Below are 19,365 nucleotides of genomic sequence, written 5' to 3' on the forward strand. Positions count from 1 at the left end.
TGCACGAGGGAATACGTAGGCACAAGATACAAAAGTCTTGGCGAGCATAATAATAAAAAATAAAAATCCTTTTTCTTTTGGTTAATAAATTAAAGAACGCAAACATTACGCAAACACTCATTCATAAAACTAACTAAATGGGTCCCATCGAGTACGATGGAGGTGAGGGGTGCTAATACCTTCCCATTGCTTAACCGACTCCCGAACCTTAATTTGGTTGCGATGACCATCTTATCCATTTGTTTTTATTCATGGGTTTTATTCGACATTTTCCCTTTCCATTTTTGGAATAAATAAAGATCGGTGGCGACTCTGTTCTTTTTCGAGTGTATAGACACCTCGAGTAATTTTTAGCGCTACACTATGAACTTCAAACTCATACATACACGCATCATAAATAAAATATTGCTTTGCCATCTTGTTTCTGCATATGCATGAATCATTAACCCTCAATCAATTGCTAATTATTTTGCACATGCACGATTTCATGATCAATCTCAGAATTAGGGTTCTTCGTGTTCATCAGAAAATCAATGGCCTTAGAGTGAAAATAAATGAAATTAAATGGCACCATTGTGTTCCTTGTGAAAAATCGAGCAAGATAGGCTATTCACTTGATCCAAACAACTCAGTTTTAAGAATTTTCAAAATCAAATGGGGATGGTGTTCTTGGCGCCATTTTCTGTTCAGAAATTTCAAATGTTAGTTTTAAATATAATTGAATGAAAGCGTGTATATTACAAGCTGCGCGCGCAGCTCAGTTGGCAAGTGTTTTGGTTGGTGAGAGAGAGGGCGTGAGTTCAAACCCTGGCAGGACCAAACCCTATTTTGTTTATCACTTATTTTCTTCACTTTTCTTTACAACTTCATCAATTAATTGAACCAATCAAAATTCATCATTTCCACTTCATTTTTTGCACACTCTTTGTTTAATATATATATTTTATGAACATCCAAAAAAATCACAAAAAAATATTTATTTAATACATTTTTAAATAGGTTTAAAATGACATGTTTTTAAGTGTTTTTAAATACTTTAAAAATTGTTTTTCATTTGATTTTTTCAAAATTAACTACTTGTAAATATTTTGTGATCAAAACCCTAATCATTTAGGTATTAATTAAGTATAATCTTTGCTTTCATCTTAATTAAATTGATTTCTTTCAAAAATTTCAAACCGTTAAAAAAACAAGCGATCACCGTTTTAAAACAAATAAACCTTTTCTTTTTGATTTCTCTTTTCAAAAACTCTTGATTAAATCTTTTTGGATTGATCAATTGATTTTCAAAACAACTGGGCCTCTCGAATATTAGAGAGTATAAGTCCCTTTCCTTTTCTTTGTACAGTTTTTCTTTAAACAGAAAACTTCTTTCAAAACAAAAACTTTCAAACTGTTTTCAAAACCTCGCGCTTTTAAACAAAACAATCAACCATGTTTTATGAAATAAAACATGGGCCTCCACATAGGTATAACTCCCATTCCTTTGCATGAAATTAGGTATTTCATTGTACACCTTTTTGTACATATCTCGATCAATTTGTTTTTTTTAACTTCGAATAACAAATCAAAAATGAAGGTTTTCTTTAAATCTTCCCAAAAATACCATGGGCCTCCATGTAGGTATAAGTCCCAAGCCCTCTTGTAAATAGTTGTTTACATAGCTTTTGAATAAACTCAATGGGCCTCTCCCCGAGTATAAGTCCCGAGCCCCCGTGCATACAAATGGATCATCCTTACAGGTATATTTCCTTCATAAACTCCATTGTATACACACACCTTGTCATGTATAACTGTTCATATTTGTTCATGTACTTGTTCATATTTATTCGTACTTGTTCATATTTGTGATCGTGTTATATATACTTGTTCAACTTAGTACAACACTAGGTTCCCCATAGCCTCCTATTGGGCTTCGTGCAAAGAATCTCCCCTAGTTTAGGTTAGGACATAGAGTATGGTTTCCCGGTGAAATCGCTCTAAGAGCTCAAACCAACTATACCATGCCTCCTCTTGGGCTTCGTACAAACGACTTGTCCCTCACATAGCCTCCTCTTGGGCTTACAATGCAAGGACCCTCAGATAGCCTCCTCTTGGGCTTCGTACAAGGACCCACGGGCTTCTTATAAGCATCCCCAATATCTAAATCAAATACCCTAGGAGATTAGACATTTATCATCTCTATGATAGGAGTATCTCTTCTATATCATCACAAACAATCAATCAATCAAACTTTTTTTTGCCACAAGGCTGGCTAATCAATCAAACCGTTTTGCCACCAGGCTGGCTGATTAATCAAAGTTTTTGTCACAAGGCTGACTTCATTGAAACTTTTGCCACAAGGCTGGCTGATTAATCAAAACTTTTTGTCACAAGGTTGACTTCATTGAAAGTTTTTGCCACAAGGCTGACTAAACAAAAAACATCTTTATCATTCTAAGCGCCATAAGTGGCACAACCCAGGGCTTATAATGAAAAGATTTCAAGCAAAATCAAACAGATGTATGTGATGATATAGATTAGATACATCGAACATTTAGATGACATTTGTCTCCTATCCTTTGCTTCCACTAGCATAAGTGGGAACTACGATTGCTCTGACTTTCTCAACATCCCTTTGAGAATACGTAGGCACAAGGTCGTATCCTTGGCGAGCAAAACTTCTCCCTCAAACCATTCAAAACTTAGCACCCGTAGACCTGAGCTACAGATGCTCTGATTCCCTCTAAGGGATATGTATGCAGAGGATCGTGATGATCTTTGCGAGCATAATCAAACAAACACCCTAGGTCCCACCTATCTCACAAGAACCTCTCCATAACATAGAATGAAAAAAAACATAGCAAAGAAACCTATAGAGTACTATAGATACGTTGGGTGCTAATACCTTCCCTTCGTATAACCAACCCTCTTACCCGGAATCTCTCCCCCACTTTTTAGGTTATTGCAACTTTTTTCCTTTTCCTACTTTGGAAACAATAAAAAGTTTGGTCGAAACAAAAGAAAAATCATTTTTATGAGCACTCGAGCCCAAAGAAGGCATCAGGTGTCTCATCCCGAAAAAGATACGATTTTTCCCCGCGACAGCTGGAGGCTCAAAAAAATTCACAACAGCCTCTGGCATCATCAAAATCATTGAAGCAATAGTTGCAAATGAGCATTTGGAGTTGTATGACAGGTGTGTTAGCAAATCGAAAGGAATCATTGATCTTAAGCTGGAAACTTCTAAAATTCAGGTTGAAGATGCTATAGCTGCAGAAGTTGAAAAGAAACTGAAGGCTATGAATATAGGTACACAATAGGTGGCTCAAGTTCAACAAGCTCAACCTGTAAGTTGTGAAATTTGCCATGGTCCTCACCAAACTGTATATTGTGTTACTACTCCCAAGCAGATTGAAGAAATCAAATTCCTGAGGCAAAACAATCCGTATTCTAACACCTATAATCCAGGGTGGAAGAATCATCCCAATTACGCTTGGAAATATCAACAACAACAATAAGGCCCTCAGAAGGTAGAGTGGGAAGTAGCTATTGAGAGACTAGCCGGACAATGTTCTCAATTTCAAGAAGAGACAAGAAACAACCATAGTAACACCACAACTTCAATTAAAAATATAGAAGTTCGAGTGGGACAAATAGCAGATCATCTCACTCTACAGGCATAAGGTACCTTTCCGAGCTCAACTGTGAAAAATCCGAAAGATCAAGAGAAGATTAATGTTGTTACAACAAGGAGTAAGAAAGTGTCAGAAGCAGAAAAAGAAAGAGGAAATAGATGAAAACTTGGTCATAGAGGTAGATTTGGAAATAAGAGAAAACCTGAAAGATCCTGAAGTTATAGTACCACCAGTTAAGCCAATTGAAGAGAAAAATAAGAAAGAAGCCAAACCGGTGATCAAATTACCTTTTCCTTCTAGAGTGTCAAAGAAGAGTTCAACAAAAAAGGATTTTGAAAAGTTTGCTGCCTTGTTCAAAAAGTTAGAGGTTAATCTACCCTTCTTTGAAGCACTTGAGCACATGCCTTTGTACAAGAAATTTATGAAGGAGGTGATTGCGAAAAAGAGACTTGTGGGCGGAGGACCAGAAATTGTAACTGAAAAGTGTGGTATAGTCTCGCCAACAAGGAAGATCCCTATCAAGAAGAAAGACCTTGGAGCGATGGCAATACCATGCACCATCAATGACAAAATGTTCAAGAAGGTACTAATTGATTCAGGTTCTAGTGTGAGTCTAATGCCTTTGTCCATTTTCAAAAATCTCGAGATTGGAAAAATAAGCGAAAGTGAGACAAAATTAAAATTTGCTGATCACACCATCAAGAAATCATATGCGATAGTTGAAGATGTAATGGTGGAAGTTGATAAGTTTGTCTTTCCAGTTGACTTCCACATCATGGACATTCGTGAAGATGAAGAAACTCCTATCCTTCTTGGGAGATCATTCTTGTTGACTAGTCACTGCAACTTTGATATTGAAAAAGGGACACTAACGGTTAAATCCTTCGATGAAGAGGTAACATTGAAGATGTTAGAAGTCAAGAAGCAGGTTGCAGGTGAACATGTTCAAGCTTCTGTTGGTATATGATTGAAAGTGATGGAGAAATCAAAAGTCCACAACATCTCCTATAAAAATTTTCAAGCATAGTCTCTCGGGTGGAACCAACTCATGTCTCTAACAAAGGTCCTAAGAGAGCTGAAGAAGTCAAAAAGAAAATGAAAAAGGAAAATCAAGGTGAGGAGAAGAAAGTGGGGAGTGAGCTGAAGAGAAAAGTTTTCCATGCTTTTCATCTTCATGAGTTCTTGGTTGCGGAGGTGACAAGCAACCAAGCGTGGAAGAGGAAATACCCTCCATATAAAGGGTAATGGACCGTCGAGCCATGCGATGTTAAACGAAGCGCTTCATGGGAGGCAACCCACGCTATTAATTTTTCTTTTTGTTTATTTTATTTTCAGGTAATAAAAGAGGGGTCTCTAGTGAAAGCTCGGAAGTGATCGTTGGAGTGCAATACCCTCTGTGAGTCACCTCTCTCGAACTCGTTCTGAAACATTGAGGCCAATGTTTAAGTTCAAGTTTAGGGGAGGCTCTTCTTTTTGCATTTTATTTTTTATGTTATTGGTATGATGTGAAACCTAAAGTGAATTCTTCCCAAATTTTGACCGAAATTTTGATTTTTTTGAAGAGTTTTGATCTTAAAGAGCGATCAGGAATAGTATATAGAGATGAAGGGAGGATTGATTGAGGACATGAAGTTCGGAATAATGTGACAAGAAGAGGTTTGTTTAAACACCCTTGGTTCCCTAAAATAAATACGAGTCTAACGTGTAGATTTGCACCATAGTACTTATCTCCTGAGAAGTACTCCTCGAGTAGTTTATTGAAAAAGAGAAAATGCCATCTGCTGGCCAAGAAAAGACCATAACCTGCCCAAATGCGTCCCAGGACAGGTGCCAGTTTCGCAAGACACAAAGAAAAACAACCATCTTCCAGGATGCGTCCCCAGACGCATGTCACTGGCCAAAAGGCATTCTCACACGCGTCCCAGGAGTCCAGAATAACAAATGAAAGCTTCCTATCTGCCCAGACGCGTCCCAGGACGCGTTTCACTGCACCAGACGCGTCTCCACACGCGTGTGCACGTGAAATTTTGGGCTTTCTTGCTGAGAAGCCCAGTTAGTCAGAAATAAAAGAGGGAAAACGCGTTGGCACAAGGGTTGGACGGTTTTGGGAGCGAAAATACACTGTGAAAGGCTGGTGAACTCAGATTGGAGGCAAGGATTGAAGATTTCTATGAGCTTTTGCCATTGAAGATTGGATTTCCTTCATTTATCTGTAATATCTACAAGTAACACTATGATTTTTATTATTATTATTATGAGTAGTTAAATCTCCCATTGCTATGGGATCCTCCTTCTTCCACCTTTGGAACCTTGGGACATTCACAAAAAATTTCATGTTTCCTAAGAAAATGTTATACATTTTGGTCATTAAATAATCTAACGAAACCATATCTCTTCCCCCTTCTATCCTTCTTAACTAGAATTACCACTTCATCAATGTCCTCAAACTCCCTAAACACCTCATACATCTCTTTTTCGCTACAGTCGTCTATGATTGACGTAAAATAGAAAGTCGTACTTCTTACTTCTTCCTTCCTACCTTCACACTCCCCACATTATCCCGAGGTTTTGTCTTATGCTTATTCACCTTCTCCCACTCTTCCATTGATAACAAAAAAGCTCTAATATGTTTTCTTATATTTTTTGATGGTGATGGTTACAAAGTTAGAGAGAAGTTGGACTCTCATTCTAAACATATTCTCTCCCGGTGGGCCTACTGCTTTGAGGAGAAGGTGATCTCACATAGAGACATAAAAAAGTATATATAAATTTCATCATCAAATATAGCATCCCGTTTCTAAGAAAGGTCGACATCAAGAGTTGCTAATGTGGGATCCTCTCTCTAGTGATGAAGGCGGTATCTTATTGAATAACATGGATAATTATTATTCAAACTCATGTAAAACACCAAAAACTAACAAAAGCCATTGACTTTGTTTCAGTGCTTGACGAACTTCTTCCTGGGGTTGCTTAAAAAAATACATGTTCGAGATGTCTCAATCACTTAGTTTTGTAAAGGAAGAGGGAGTCCAAAACTATATAAAAAATTCAAGTTCTTTCATTATAAGATGCACCAGTCAAAAGCACTTTAAGCTTGTATTTGACTTTCTTTTTGTACTCTTGTGTTGAAGTATTGTGAGATCTAGCTAAACCTTTGCTTTTGAGTGTATGGTGTACTCGAGATCTGGGGTGGTTGAGAGTATATTATGTGTTATAACAATTTTCTCATAGGATTATTCTGTAGTTATCATTTGACAACAACTGTGATTTTTCTCCGATTTTGGAGTTTCCGCGTTATATTTTTGTGTTATGATTGTGTTCTTTTATTTTTAATATACATATTTTTTTCTAACACTTCCATTTCAAAGTTATCAAGTCTACGGTTTCGTACTTTCAAATGATGTTTTTTCTATCTTTTACTTAGTAATATTGTGTCTCTTAGATCAATAGAGGTAGAGTATCCAATAGTATAGATTAATACATTAAATTTTTTCTTAATATTAGTGAAATATGAAAAACCTTGTTATTGCAAATATCAAATCAAAGTCGTTACAGAGTCAAATAAGGGACTCCTATAGCATTGAGGGGTTTAGTTACTCATACTATTCAAAGAAAACGAAATATAAAATAGAGACATTACAAGAATTGAGATGAACGTTGATCTTCAATCGTGTATTCTTCTCTCGCCAAAAAGTCTCATCTTTCTTCCTAAAAACTCATTTAAATAGTACACATTCACTTAAGTTTGTTGGAAATACCAAAAACACCCTCGCAAGCTAAATACAAGATCACAACAATTACTAAAATCAGCGTCGCCTTCCAACACGGGAACCAGTGTTGCCTCTCTATTCAATTATTTTTTTGCAAGCTCTAGGACGTGCAAAACAGCCGCCCGTGTTGCACCACTGACTTTCACAATTTCTTGAATTCGTCCAAGCCTTCTTCCTGACACGGCCCATGTCAGGAGATATGGTCACCTGTATCAGGCCTCCTGAAGCATGATTTTGGCACTTCCTCCGAAATTCCGCGTTTTGCATTTTTTCGCATTGATTTGTTTCGATTTATTCACTTGAGTCTAAAAACAATAAAACACACAACCAACGCATAAAATAAAGAAGAAAATAATGAACGCTTAACAATATAAAACAAAGACAAATAAAATCAACGATAAATAAATGAGTAAAAACCATTTATCAAACTGACTTATTGTAGCGGTAAAAATGTGACTCGACGCGTTTCCACGCATTCGAAGTACAACAGAGTCGCCACCGAACTTTATTTATTCCAAAAAGGAAAGGGAAAATATCGATAAAACCCAAAAATAAAAAAGAAAACGATAAGATGGTCATCGCAACCAAATTAGGATTCGGGAGTCGGTTAAGCAAGGGGAAGGTATTAGCACCCCTTACCTCCATCGTACTCGATGGGACCCATTTAGTTAATTCTCGTGATTAATTGTTAGCTTATTATCTACTTGCGTTTATTTATTAGGTTGGAAAGAAGAAAGGAACAAAAAAAGGTTTTTTTTATTGTGCTCGCCAAGACGTTTGTATCTTGTGCCTACGTATTCCCTAGTGCAATGGGAAAGTCAGAGCAATCGTAGTTCGGGCTAAAACTACGAATTTGTTGGTTGATTTTAGCGAGAGGTACTCGATCGCATTCAAACAATACTATGCGCACACGGATAGGAGATTGTTTGCATCACTACAAGAATGGATGACTAAATCGAAGTTAAAACAGGATTTTGGCCATCATCGCATTCGAGTGGAAATGTTTGATCTTCGCATGTGGAAGTATAATTGCATTTGAACTTGACTAAGTGTCTCGTTTATTAAAAAGGTTTTAAAATTAAAAGGTGTGAATAAATATGGAGTTGTTTGTTAAGAGAAATCAAATATTTAAACAAAGGCTTAACGGCCATCGCCTAAATGCTTGAAAGAGAAAATTGTACAAGTACGTACAACCCCCTCGTAGGTTATGAAAAAGATTGATTTGAAGAGTTGAAAGATATTTAATTGGATCCAAGTATTTAAACAAAAGCTTAACGGCCATCGCTTAAGATACTTGGAAAGAAAACTCGCTAAATCAAGTTTTATGAAGTCTTTTAACGGAATCTACGCGCTCAAACAATGGCTTAACGGCCATCGCCTAAACGCTTGAAGAACAACTTGTACAAGTACGTGCAAACCCTTCTTCATTATCCATTATAGACTTAAATGATTAGATTAAAAGAAAAGCGTTTTTGTAAAAGAGAGTGAGTTAAATCGATTTTTAAGAAGTCTTTAATGGAGTTTAAACATCCAAACAAAGGCTTAACGGCCATCGCCTAAATGCTTAAAGAACAACTTGTACAAGTACGTACAAACCCTTCTTTCCATTATAGATAAAATGATTTGATTAAAAGAAAGGTTTTTCTGTAAAAAAGGTGAACTAAATCGAGTTTTATGTAGTGTTTAATGGAATCCAAGTATTCGAATAAAAGCTTAACGGCCATCACCCAAATACTTTTAGGACAACTCGTACAAGTACGTACGAACCCTCCTCGATTCATCCATTAAAACTCAAAACCCGATTCGATTAAAAAAAGCTATTTTTGTCATTTTTAAAAGAAATTCTAAACATACATCTAAATAAGATATTTTTGGTCTTTTAATAAATCTAGTAAACAAAAATAAATGAATAAATAAAACATTTTTAATGATTTTATAGGAAAAGAAATCTAACTTTTAATTAAAAAAAAAAAGAAGAAATCTTATTATTTTATTTATATAAAAAAAAGAGAAGAGATATTAACTTATAGAATAAAAACAAATAAAAGAGAAGTATATTGGGCCAGGTGGGTTCTGGGTATGAATCATGAACCGGTTTTTTCTAAAAAAAACCTTAGGAGACCCGCCTCCTCCTATTCACGCTCAAGCAAGAGAAAGAGGAGAACATATCTTCTCCTAAAACTCGGTCTCCCTCACTTCTTTCAGTCCTCTTTAACACACAATCAACAACAAGCACGCAAATCATCGTTCTCAATTCAATCAATCATCAGAAACAAGCAAGAAAAACCACATATCAATCCCTTAATCCCTCACAAACCCTAAAGACCCAATCTTTCACTATGATTCAGAGTATATGTTACAATAATTATCAGGCAAAACGGAAAGCACGGAAAATTACAGAAAATAAAGACGGTGTTACATCGGAGATACCCTCGATGGAGCAGATTCAATGCCTTCAGGTAAGCAGCCTTGAATCCTTCGTCTTTCTTGCTTCTAAATTTCTGTGTGTTTTGTGAGTTTGGTTTGTGAAATGCTTCTCTGTTTTGCATGTGTATGGTATGGATTGTGAAGGTTGTGGTGTGTATGTTACGGTTTTGAGCAGAGAGGGAGGTTTCGAGAGTGGTTGAAGGGACTTTGCGTAAAGGTTTTGAAGTGAAGGTGAGGGTATGGTGTTTGAGAGTGAAAGAGGTTGGGATATGAAGAACAGAGTTTGTAAGCGATTTTTTTTTGGATTCGTTTCTCTCGTTGAACTGTGGCCCTTTTTTATGAATCGTTTTCTCCCCTTTTGCTGTGTTTTGTTCTTGTTTTTATAGAGGAAATCAAAGAGTTTTTGGGGGGGAAATTGGATGGGTTTTGAACATTTGTGGATACTGATTTTTTTTGCTTTTTACTTTTGCAGGTTGTATGGCCATTTTAGTGAAAAGTTTGGTTTGTTTTGCAATGCTTTGGAGCAGCAAATAGCAGTATATTGTTGTTATGTGCAGGGAGAATGCAGAAGTAGGAGCAGAGGCGTGGGATAGCAGCAAGATGAAGACAAATTTTTTGTTTCAAATTCTGTACTATTTTGTTATAAAAAATGGGCTTAAGAACAAAATGTACATGGGCCTCAATATATAAAACTCTTTTTTTTATACTCTCTTTTGGAACAAACAAAAAGGAAATAATAATAATAATACTAATACTAATAATAATAACTATACTAAAATAAAAATAATAACAATAATATTAATAATACTAATAATAATAACAATGTCAAAAATATAATTAAATAAAACTAAATGACTAAACATATTTTTGACGTATTTTTTTAATTGAAATGATACAAAAAATACCTAAATCTAAATGGAATAAATGATGGACTTTTAATTGAATTTTTATTTATTATTTTTTTTAAGTAAAAAAAAAAATGAAAGGTTGAATAAAAATCGGGAAATATGCAAGAAATGCGATGATTTGCATGCAAATGAAATGCGGATGTGACATGACTATATAAAAAAGACTAGGTCAAAAATTGGGGTACGACACTTATATTTAAGAGGGATAGAGTATTGTATATCTAACTTAATATGAAAATCCACTTGTGTAAAGCCATGGGTATAGTTTGTACCTAAATCATTAAAGTTAACATTCACACAACTTTTTAACTACTTATCTGTAGTCACCTTAATTTATTCAATCAGTCATATGAAAAACTAAAGTGCAGTACACAGTGCCACAAGTCTTCCTGTAATTTTTTATTCCAAAGTAAGTCTTTGTTTACCTAAGCAAATCTAACAAACTAAAAATTGTAACATTCAAAGAAATCCAAAACCACCTAACTTCTCTCTGTTTCTATATATAAGAAATGATGAAAAACAGTCAATGATGACATGGCATGAAAAGGTGAATGTGAATACTCTAAGTGTGAACTCTCAACTGATACATATATTAATGAGCAATAATCAAACATCATTAATGAAACATAACACACACAAAAAACAAAAACACCACCGTGTAACTTCTCTCCATGAAACTTCACTCTTCTCTTCTCTTCTTTCATTCCATCTTCCATTTCTACACTCTCTCTTCTTCACTCAACTCAGATGGCTTAGCACTTTTATCATTCAAATCCCACTGGACATCACTTCCTCCTCTCATAAACTCAACATGGAACCCATCTCATTCCACACCATGTTCATGGTCTGGTCTCAAATGCAACTCTTTCCACCGTGTAATCTCTCTCAACCTTTCCTATCTTGATATCTACGGTCAACTAGGACCAGAAATTGCAAACTGCACACAACTCCAACACTTAGACCTTAGGTATAACTACTTTCATGGCCAAGTACCTCACTCTTTCACTAACCTCCATCAACTCAAATATCTTCACCTTTCTACTAATCTTCTCACAGGTCCTTTCCCTCATTTCTTGTCCCAAATCCCTCACCTCAAACTTCTTGATCTCTTTGATAACCAACTTAACGGTTCCATTTCAACTACTATTGCCAACATGACTCATCTCCAAGAATTGTATCTCCAATATAACAACTTCTCTGGTGCAATTCCTTCCTCTATTGGGAACTGTACTCAATTACAAGACTTGTATTTGAATGTTAATCAGTTGGAGGGTGTTCTTCCTTACAGTCTCAACAATCTCAATCATCTTGTTCGTTTTCAAGTTGCCTACAATAAACTAACAGGTACTATTCCATTGGGTTCTTCCGGTTGTAGAAATTTACAGTTTTTGGATATCTCATTCAATGATTTTGGTAGTGGCATTCCGTATAGCATTGGTAATTGTACTGCTTTATCACAATTTGCTGCTGTGAAATCTAACTTGGTTGGAGCTATTCCATCTTCCATTGGTCTGCTCACCAAGCTTTTGATTCTTCGCCTTTGCAAGAATCATTTGTCTGGTAAAATACCTCCTGAAATAGGCAACTGCAAGTCTTTGACTGAGTTGCATTTGTATTCCAACCGACTTGATGGAAAAATTCCAAGTGAGTTGGGAAAACTCAGTGAACTGAGGGACCTTGAACTGTTTTCTAATCAATTGAGTGGCGAAATTCCGCTTGAGATATGGAAGATTCGAGGTCTCGAGCATCTGTTTGTGTATAATAATAGCCTTTCTGGTGAACTTCCTGTGGAGATGACAGAGCTCAAGAACCTTAAAAACATTTCATTGTTTAACAACATGTTCTCTGGAGTCATACCTCAAAGCTTGGGAATTAACAGCAGTTTGGTGCAGTTGGACTTTGTGAATAACAGGTTCACTGGTAACCTTCCTCCAAATCTTTGTTTTGGAAGAAAGTTGAATGTTCTGAATATGGGAATCAATCGACTTCGAGGAAGAATACCTCTCGATGTTGGAAGATGCACAACTTTAAGAAGGGTCATTCTTAAGCAAAACAAATTTACCGGGCCTCTTCCTGATTTTGAAAGGAATACCAATCCGTTATACATGGAGATCAGCCACAACGAGATCAACGGGTCAATTCCATCGAGTTTAGGAAACTGCACGAATCTCACGGATTTAATGTTGTCCTCGAACAAACTTAGCGGGCGTATACCGCCGGAGTTGGGAAGACTTGTTAATCTTCGGACGTTGGATCTTAGTCATAATGACTTAGAAGGTCCTTTGCCTTTTCAGCTCGCAAACTGTACCAAAATGGACAAGTTTGATGTAGGATTTAACTTCCTGAATGGTTCATTGCCGTCGAGTTTGCAAAAGTGGACAAGGCTAAACACACTAGTTTTGAATGAGAATCGTTTTAGTGGCGGCATTCCAGAGTTCTTGTGGGCTTTTGAAGATCTTTCTGAACTACAGCTTGGCGGAAATATGTTTGGAGGGAAAATTCCTACCTCGGTTGGGACATTGCAGAATTTGATCTACGGGTTGAATCTAAGTTCTAATGGCCTGATAGGAGACATACCTGTGGAAATTGGAAAGCTGAAATCTCTACAGATGATGGATCTTTCTCAAAACAATTTGACAGGAAGCATACAAGTTCTTGATGAACTCCCTTCGTTAGTCGAAATCAATCTTTCGAACAATTCTTTTCAGGGTTCCATACCGAAGATGCTAATGAAGCTGTTTAATTCTCGCTTGTCCTCATTTTCGGGGAATCCCGGGCTATGTATCAGTTGTTCACCATCCAGTGGTTTGGTTTGCAACGAAAGCAGCTATGTAAAACCATGTGACAACAACAACAAAATGAATAACAAAGGCCTCAGTAAAATTGCGATTGTGATGATAGCTATAGGATCCTCAATATTTGTTGTTTTGCTGTTGACCGGATTGGTTTATATATTTGTTTATGGCAGAAAATCTAAGCAGCAAGTCCATATTACCGATGACGAAGGTCGTTTGTCCCTTCTTAACAAAGTGATGGAGGCTACATCGAACCTAAGTGATCGGTATATTATCGGCAGAGGAGCCCATGGAGTTGTCTATAAAGCCAATGTAAGTCAAGACAAAGCTTTTGCCATAAAGAAGCTGGCATTTGCTGCCAGCAAAGATAAAAACTTGAGCATGGTTAGAGAAATTCAAACCCTCGGACAAATCAAGCATCGAAATCTTGTCAAATTGGAAAACTTTTGGTTGAGACATGATTACGGTCTAATTATGTATAGCTACATGCCAAATGGAAGCCTTTATGATGTCTTGCATGAAAAGAAGCCAGCACCGCCTTTAGAGTGGAATGTTCGGTATAAGATAGCTATTGGAATTGCTCATGGGTTGGCTTACCTCCATTATGACTGTGATCCTTCTATAGTGCACCGAGATATCAAACCAAACAACATACTTCTAGACTCTGATATGGAGCCTCACATTGCAGATTTCGGTATTGCCAAATTTTTGGACCAGTCCTCTACATCAAATCCTTCCCTATCTGTGCCTGGCACTATCGGTTATATTGCACCAGGTAACTAACTAACTAACTCACTAACTAGTGATTTGATTTTTATCTTCTTCACAAAATTTTCGTACGGTTGAGTAACATATTTGTTTATATTGGCCTTTGACAGAGAACGCTTATACAACGGTAAGTAGTAGGGAGTGTGATGTATACAGCTATGGAGTAGTTTTGCTTGAGCTGATAACGAGAAAGAAGGTAGTAGATCCATCGTTTACGGAGGGTACTGATTTAGTGGGTTGGGTTAGATTGTTGTGGAGTGAAACAGGAGAAATTAATCAAATTGTTGATTCAAGCCTTGCAAATGAGTGTCTAGATGCCAATATGATGGAAAATGTTGCAAAAGTGCTTATGATGGCTTTGAGATGTGCTGAGAATGATCCACACAAGAGGCCCAAAATGACAGATGTTACTAAGCAGTTATCAGATTCAAATCCACAGAAGAAGAAAAAAGTAAGAAGGGCTAGTTTTGTAAAAGATTTCTAACTTGTATCTATGATCATAATATTATATAGAACCATAGATATCACTTTTGTTGTAAGCATTGTGCTTCAAATTCGGTGAATAATAATATCATAATCCTAGTTAATATATTGTTTTTCCATCCAAATTCGTTCTTTCCCACCAAGCAAAAGACTATAATTATGCTTGATCCCTTTTTTATATTTTCCATTTCACTATAAATATTTAGTGTGAGCAGATCAATTATTTTCATTTTTAAAGTTTACACTTTACATAATTCACCGCCGGTTTCTCCAAAACATTTGTTCCTATCTGTTTCTCTTAAGGCAGAGACATACACCATGGTTACAGAGGAGTTAACACTAACATAATCACACAGTACAGCAAGATAGCAACACATAACAGATAATAAAGATGAAGATTTAGATGCCAGCTGTACTTAAAACTTAGTTCAAGTTAGTTTAATAGCTTGAGTTAAGTTAGTTACACTTCTGCATATATATAGTGTAACTGTTGTAACTGATTGAACAATGAATAACAGAATCATCTTCTCCATTTTACCTTCTTCTTCGCTTTGATCAATGGTTCAAGATCTCTTCAATGGAGTTCACCATTGCTTAGATGGTATCAGAGCAGGTTCGACCTGCTCTGTTTCCGCTGCGTACGATTGTTGAAACCTTCGTAAGTTTCTATCTTTCTTCTTTATTCATTCAATCTCTTTCTTCTATGATTGATTCTTCTTGAATCAATTTTGTGTGTTTCGATTCTTTCTCGAAACTGCGTTTTCTTGATTCGTTTCCCTGTTTCGATTCTTCCTCGAAATAGTTTGTTTGTTATTCATTGTTCAATCAGTTACAACAGTTACACTATATATATGCAGAAGTGTAACTAACTTAACTCAAGCTATTAAACTAACTTGAACTAAGTTTTAAGTACAGCTGGCATCTAAATCTTCATCATGACGAGAGGTGGTGGTGCTAGTAGTGGTACTCCAGTTATTGACACTCTCGATCCATACTATGTTCATCCATCGGAAAATTCTGGAACTGTATGTGTAACACCAGTGCTTTCAGGAGAGAATTATCATGCTTGGTCTATGAAAATGAAGAGAGCATTAGCGATGAAAAACAAGTATCAATTTGTTGATGGATCTATAGCAGTTCCAGATGTTAACGATCTCAATTTCAGAGCATGGCAAAGATGTAACAATCTGGTGCACACATGGATTATCAATTCTATCAATCCCTCAATTGCACAGAGTGTTGTGTTTATTGACAATGCTATTGACATGTGGAATGATCTCAAAGATAGGTTCATGAGAGGTGATAGAATTCGTGTTGCTCAATTGTACCAAGAAATTTCAAATCTGAAACAAGGAACTAGCAAAGTTTCAGATTACTTCACTGCATTGAGAAGTTTATGGGAGGAATTTGACCAATACAGACCTATGCCTAATTGTACCTGCAGAATAGCTTGCACATGTCTAGCTATGAGGGATAGTCGTGCATATAGAGCTGAAGACAGAATTATTCAATTCCTGATTGGTTTGAATGAAGAATACCATGGAGTTGTTTCTCAAGTTTTGTTAATGGATCCATTACCTCAAATTAACAAGGTGTTTTCAATGGTAATGCAGCAAGAAAGGAAAATATGTGGAAATATCTGTATTGGTACCAATCCTGTTGATGATAATTCAGGCATGGTGAATGCTGCAGAATCAAGTAAACAGATAGCTCATGGAAGAGGTAGAGGAAATTTCAATGGAGGTGGACAAAGAGGAGGCCATGGTTCAGGCAGAGGAAGAGGCAATGTCAAAGTCTGCACATACTGTGGTAAAACAGGTCACATCATTGACAATTGCTACAAAAAGCATGGATATCCACCAAGCTTTGGAAGAGGTAGTGGGAGCAATTCTTATGCCAATCAAGTAGCTGCAGATGAGTCACCTAACAAGTGCATCACTGAAGCCACTACAAGTGACAGCATGACTCTTACTAAAGAACAATATCAGAACCTAATGAATTTACTTGAGAGAAGCACTAGTTCTGTCAACCTAACAAAAGGAGGTAACTCTTTTCTTGCTAATTTTAGATGCAGTAGTAAATCCAATTGGATTGTGGATACTGGAGCCACACATCATATTTGTCAGGATCTCAATTGGTTTGTTAAATATGGGGATATCAAACCTTTAATTGTTAACCTACCTAATGGAAGTTCCATAACTTCAAAAGTGTGTGGTAGTGTGCAACTATCTAGCCAACTTATCATAGAGAATGTTCTTTACTTGCCTCAATTTGAAGTAAACTTGATTTCAGTTTCAAAACTGTGTGCAGAACAGGACTGTCAAGTTGTTTTTGAAACTAATCAATGTGTGATACAGGCAAAGAAGGATTTGAAGAGGATTGGTTTGGCTAAAGAGATGGATGGACTATACTACTTAGGAGCAGATGAACCACACAAAGAGGTCACTTCTGCAGGACAAGTTTCAAGTATTGTAGTCAATGGAAATAAGACAAACAATGGAGTTTTATGGCACTTAAGGCTAGGACATTTATCTTTTGACAGAATGAAATGTATGAAAAGTGTATATAGCTACATTTCTGATAGTGTCCATAGTGCTTGTGATGTATGTCATCTATCAAGACAGAAAACTTTATCTTTTCCAATCAGTAATAAAAATGCTTCTCATGTGTTTGAGCTCATTCACCTAGATATTTGGGGTCCTTTCAATACTGTTTCTATACATGGTTTTAAATACTTTTTGACCATTTTGGATGACTATAGTAGGCATGTTTGGGTTGTTATGATGAAGTCCAAGTCAGAAACTTCCCAAAGGATCAAAGAGTTTGTCTCCATGGTAGAAACTCAATTTGAGAAAAGAATAAAGACTTTGAGAAGTGATAATGGTCTGGAGTTTATGATGACATCCTATTATGCTTCCAAAGGGATAATACATCAGAGGAGTTGTGTTTACACTCCACAACAGAATGGCAGGGTAGAGAGAAGACACCAACACATCCTGAATATCAGTAGAGCCCTTATGTTTCAGGCTGGATTGGCAAAGAAGTACTGGTCATATGCAGTGTTACACTCAGTCTTTCTCATGAATAGAATACCTACTAAACTACTCAACAATAAGTCCTCCTATGAGCTACTGTATAATGAGTTACCTAACCTTACTTCTTTGAGAGTCTTTGGATGCCTTAGCTATGCTTCTACTCTACCTGCTCATAGACTTAAATTTGATCCTCGAGCAAGGAAATGTGTTTTCCTAGGTTATAAATCAGGTATGAAGGGGTTTGTGCTTCTTGATCTTTCCAACCATGAGATCATTGTGTCTAGAAATGTGAAATTTTTTGAGATGGAGTTCCCATGCCATGCTACTTCTTCTACAGAGACACCTCACCAAATCTATGTTCCTTCTCACCTTGAGAATTTGGCTCCTATTGTTTCTGGCTCTCCTGAGGATACCATGAGCATTTCAGATATTCAGGTAGATTCACCTATTTCTGGTAGTTCTCATGAGGTCGAATCTGACCCTCTAGACCACAATGACATAGCTTCACCTACACAGTCTGTTGTGCCTAATAGGGACATTAGTCACTCAGAACATCCTGCTCCTATTGCTCTTAGAAAGACTAGTAGGAATGCTGCTCCCCCAGCTCACTTGAAAGATTATGTTTGCAGCTCTAGCACTACCTCCCCATGTCACTACCCTATTCAAGATTATCTCTCATGCTCTAACATTTCATCATCGCATCAGGCATACATCCTATCCTTGGCATCTGAAACTGAGCCTACCAATTATTCTATAGCCTCTAAAGACCCTAGGTGGGTTCAAGCCATGGAAGCTGAAATTGATGCTCTTCATAGCAACAATACTTGGGAATTTGTGGATCTTCCCCCTAATACCTCTACTATTGGCAGTAAATGGGTTTACAAGATAAAGAGGAAAGCAGATGGTACCATTGAGAGATTCAAAGCTAGGTTGGTCGCTCAAGGGTTCACTCAAACTGAAGGACTCGATTATTTTGAAACTTTCTCTCCTGTCTCCAAGCTCTCTACAGTCAGGGTCCTACTTGCCCTAGCATCCATCCATGGCTGGCATTTACATCAGCTCGATGTTAATAATGCCTTTCTCCATGGGGATTTACATGAAACAGTTTACATGAAGATACCTCATGGAGTGACTCCTCCTAAACCAGGTCAAGTATGCAAGCTTATCAAATCTCTATATGGATTAAAACAAGCGAGTAGACAATGGTTTGAGAAACTTACCAAATTCCTTCATTCTCAGGGCTTTGTCCATGCTCATGCTGATCATACCCTTTTCATCAAATCAGATTCCACGTCCTTCACAGCTCTTCTTGTGTATGTGGACGACATTATCCTAGCAGGTACCTCTTTGCAAGTCTTTGATGATTTAAAGGTAGCGATGAACAAAGCTTTTCGTATTAAGGATCTGGGCCAACTGAAATTTTTTCTTGGTCTTGAAGTGGCTCGATCCTCTTCTGGGATCACTCTTTGTCAACGCAAATACTGTTTGGAGCTTTTGAAAGATGCAGGTCTCATTGGTTGTAAACCTGCCTCGACGCCTTTGGATACCTCAACACGTTTGTC

General features: G+C 36.9%; 1 protein-coding gene across 1 annotated transcript; it reads left to right on the forward strand.

Moving 5' to 3' along the window:
- Window positions 1-11,358: 11,358 nt before the first annotated feature.
- On the forward strand, window positions 11,359-14,877 carry LOC131654106 (receptor-like protein kinase). The gene is made up of 2 exons (XM_058924528.1): window positions 11,359-14,292; window positions 14,396-14,877. The coding sequence occupies exons 1-2, from the start codon at window positions 11,394-11,396 to the stop codon at window positions 14,767-14,769; spliced, it is 3,273 nt and encodes a 1,090-aa protein (XP_058780511.1). The 5' UTR covers window positions 11,359-11,393; the 3' UTR covers window positions 14,770-14,877.
- The last annotated feature ends 4,488 nt before the right edge of the window (window positions 14,878-19,365 follow it).

Source organism: Vicia villosa, linkage group LG2, assembly GCF_029867415.1.
Source record: "Vicia villosa cultivar HV-30 ecotype Madison, WI linkage group LG2, Vvil1.0, whole genome shotgun sequence".
Classification (NCBI taxonomy): Eukaryota; Viridiplantae; Streptophyta; class Magnoliopsida; order Fabales; family Fabaceae; genus Vicia; species Vicia villosa.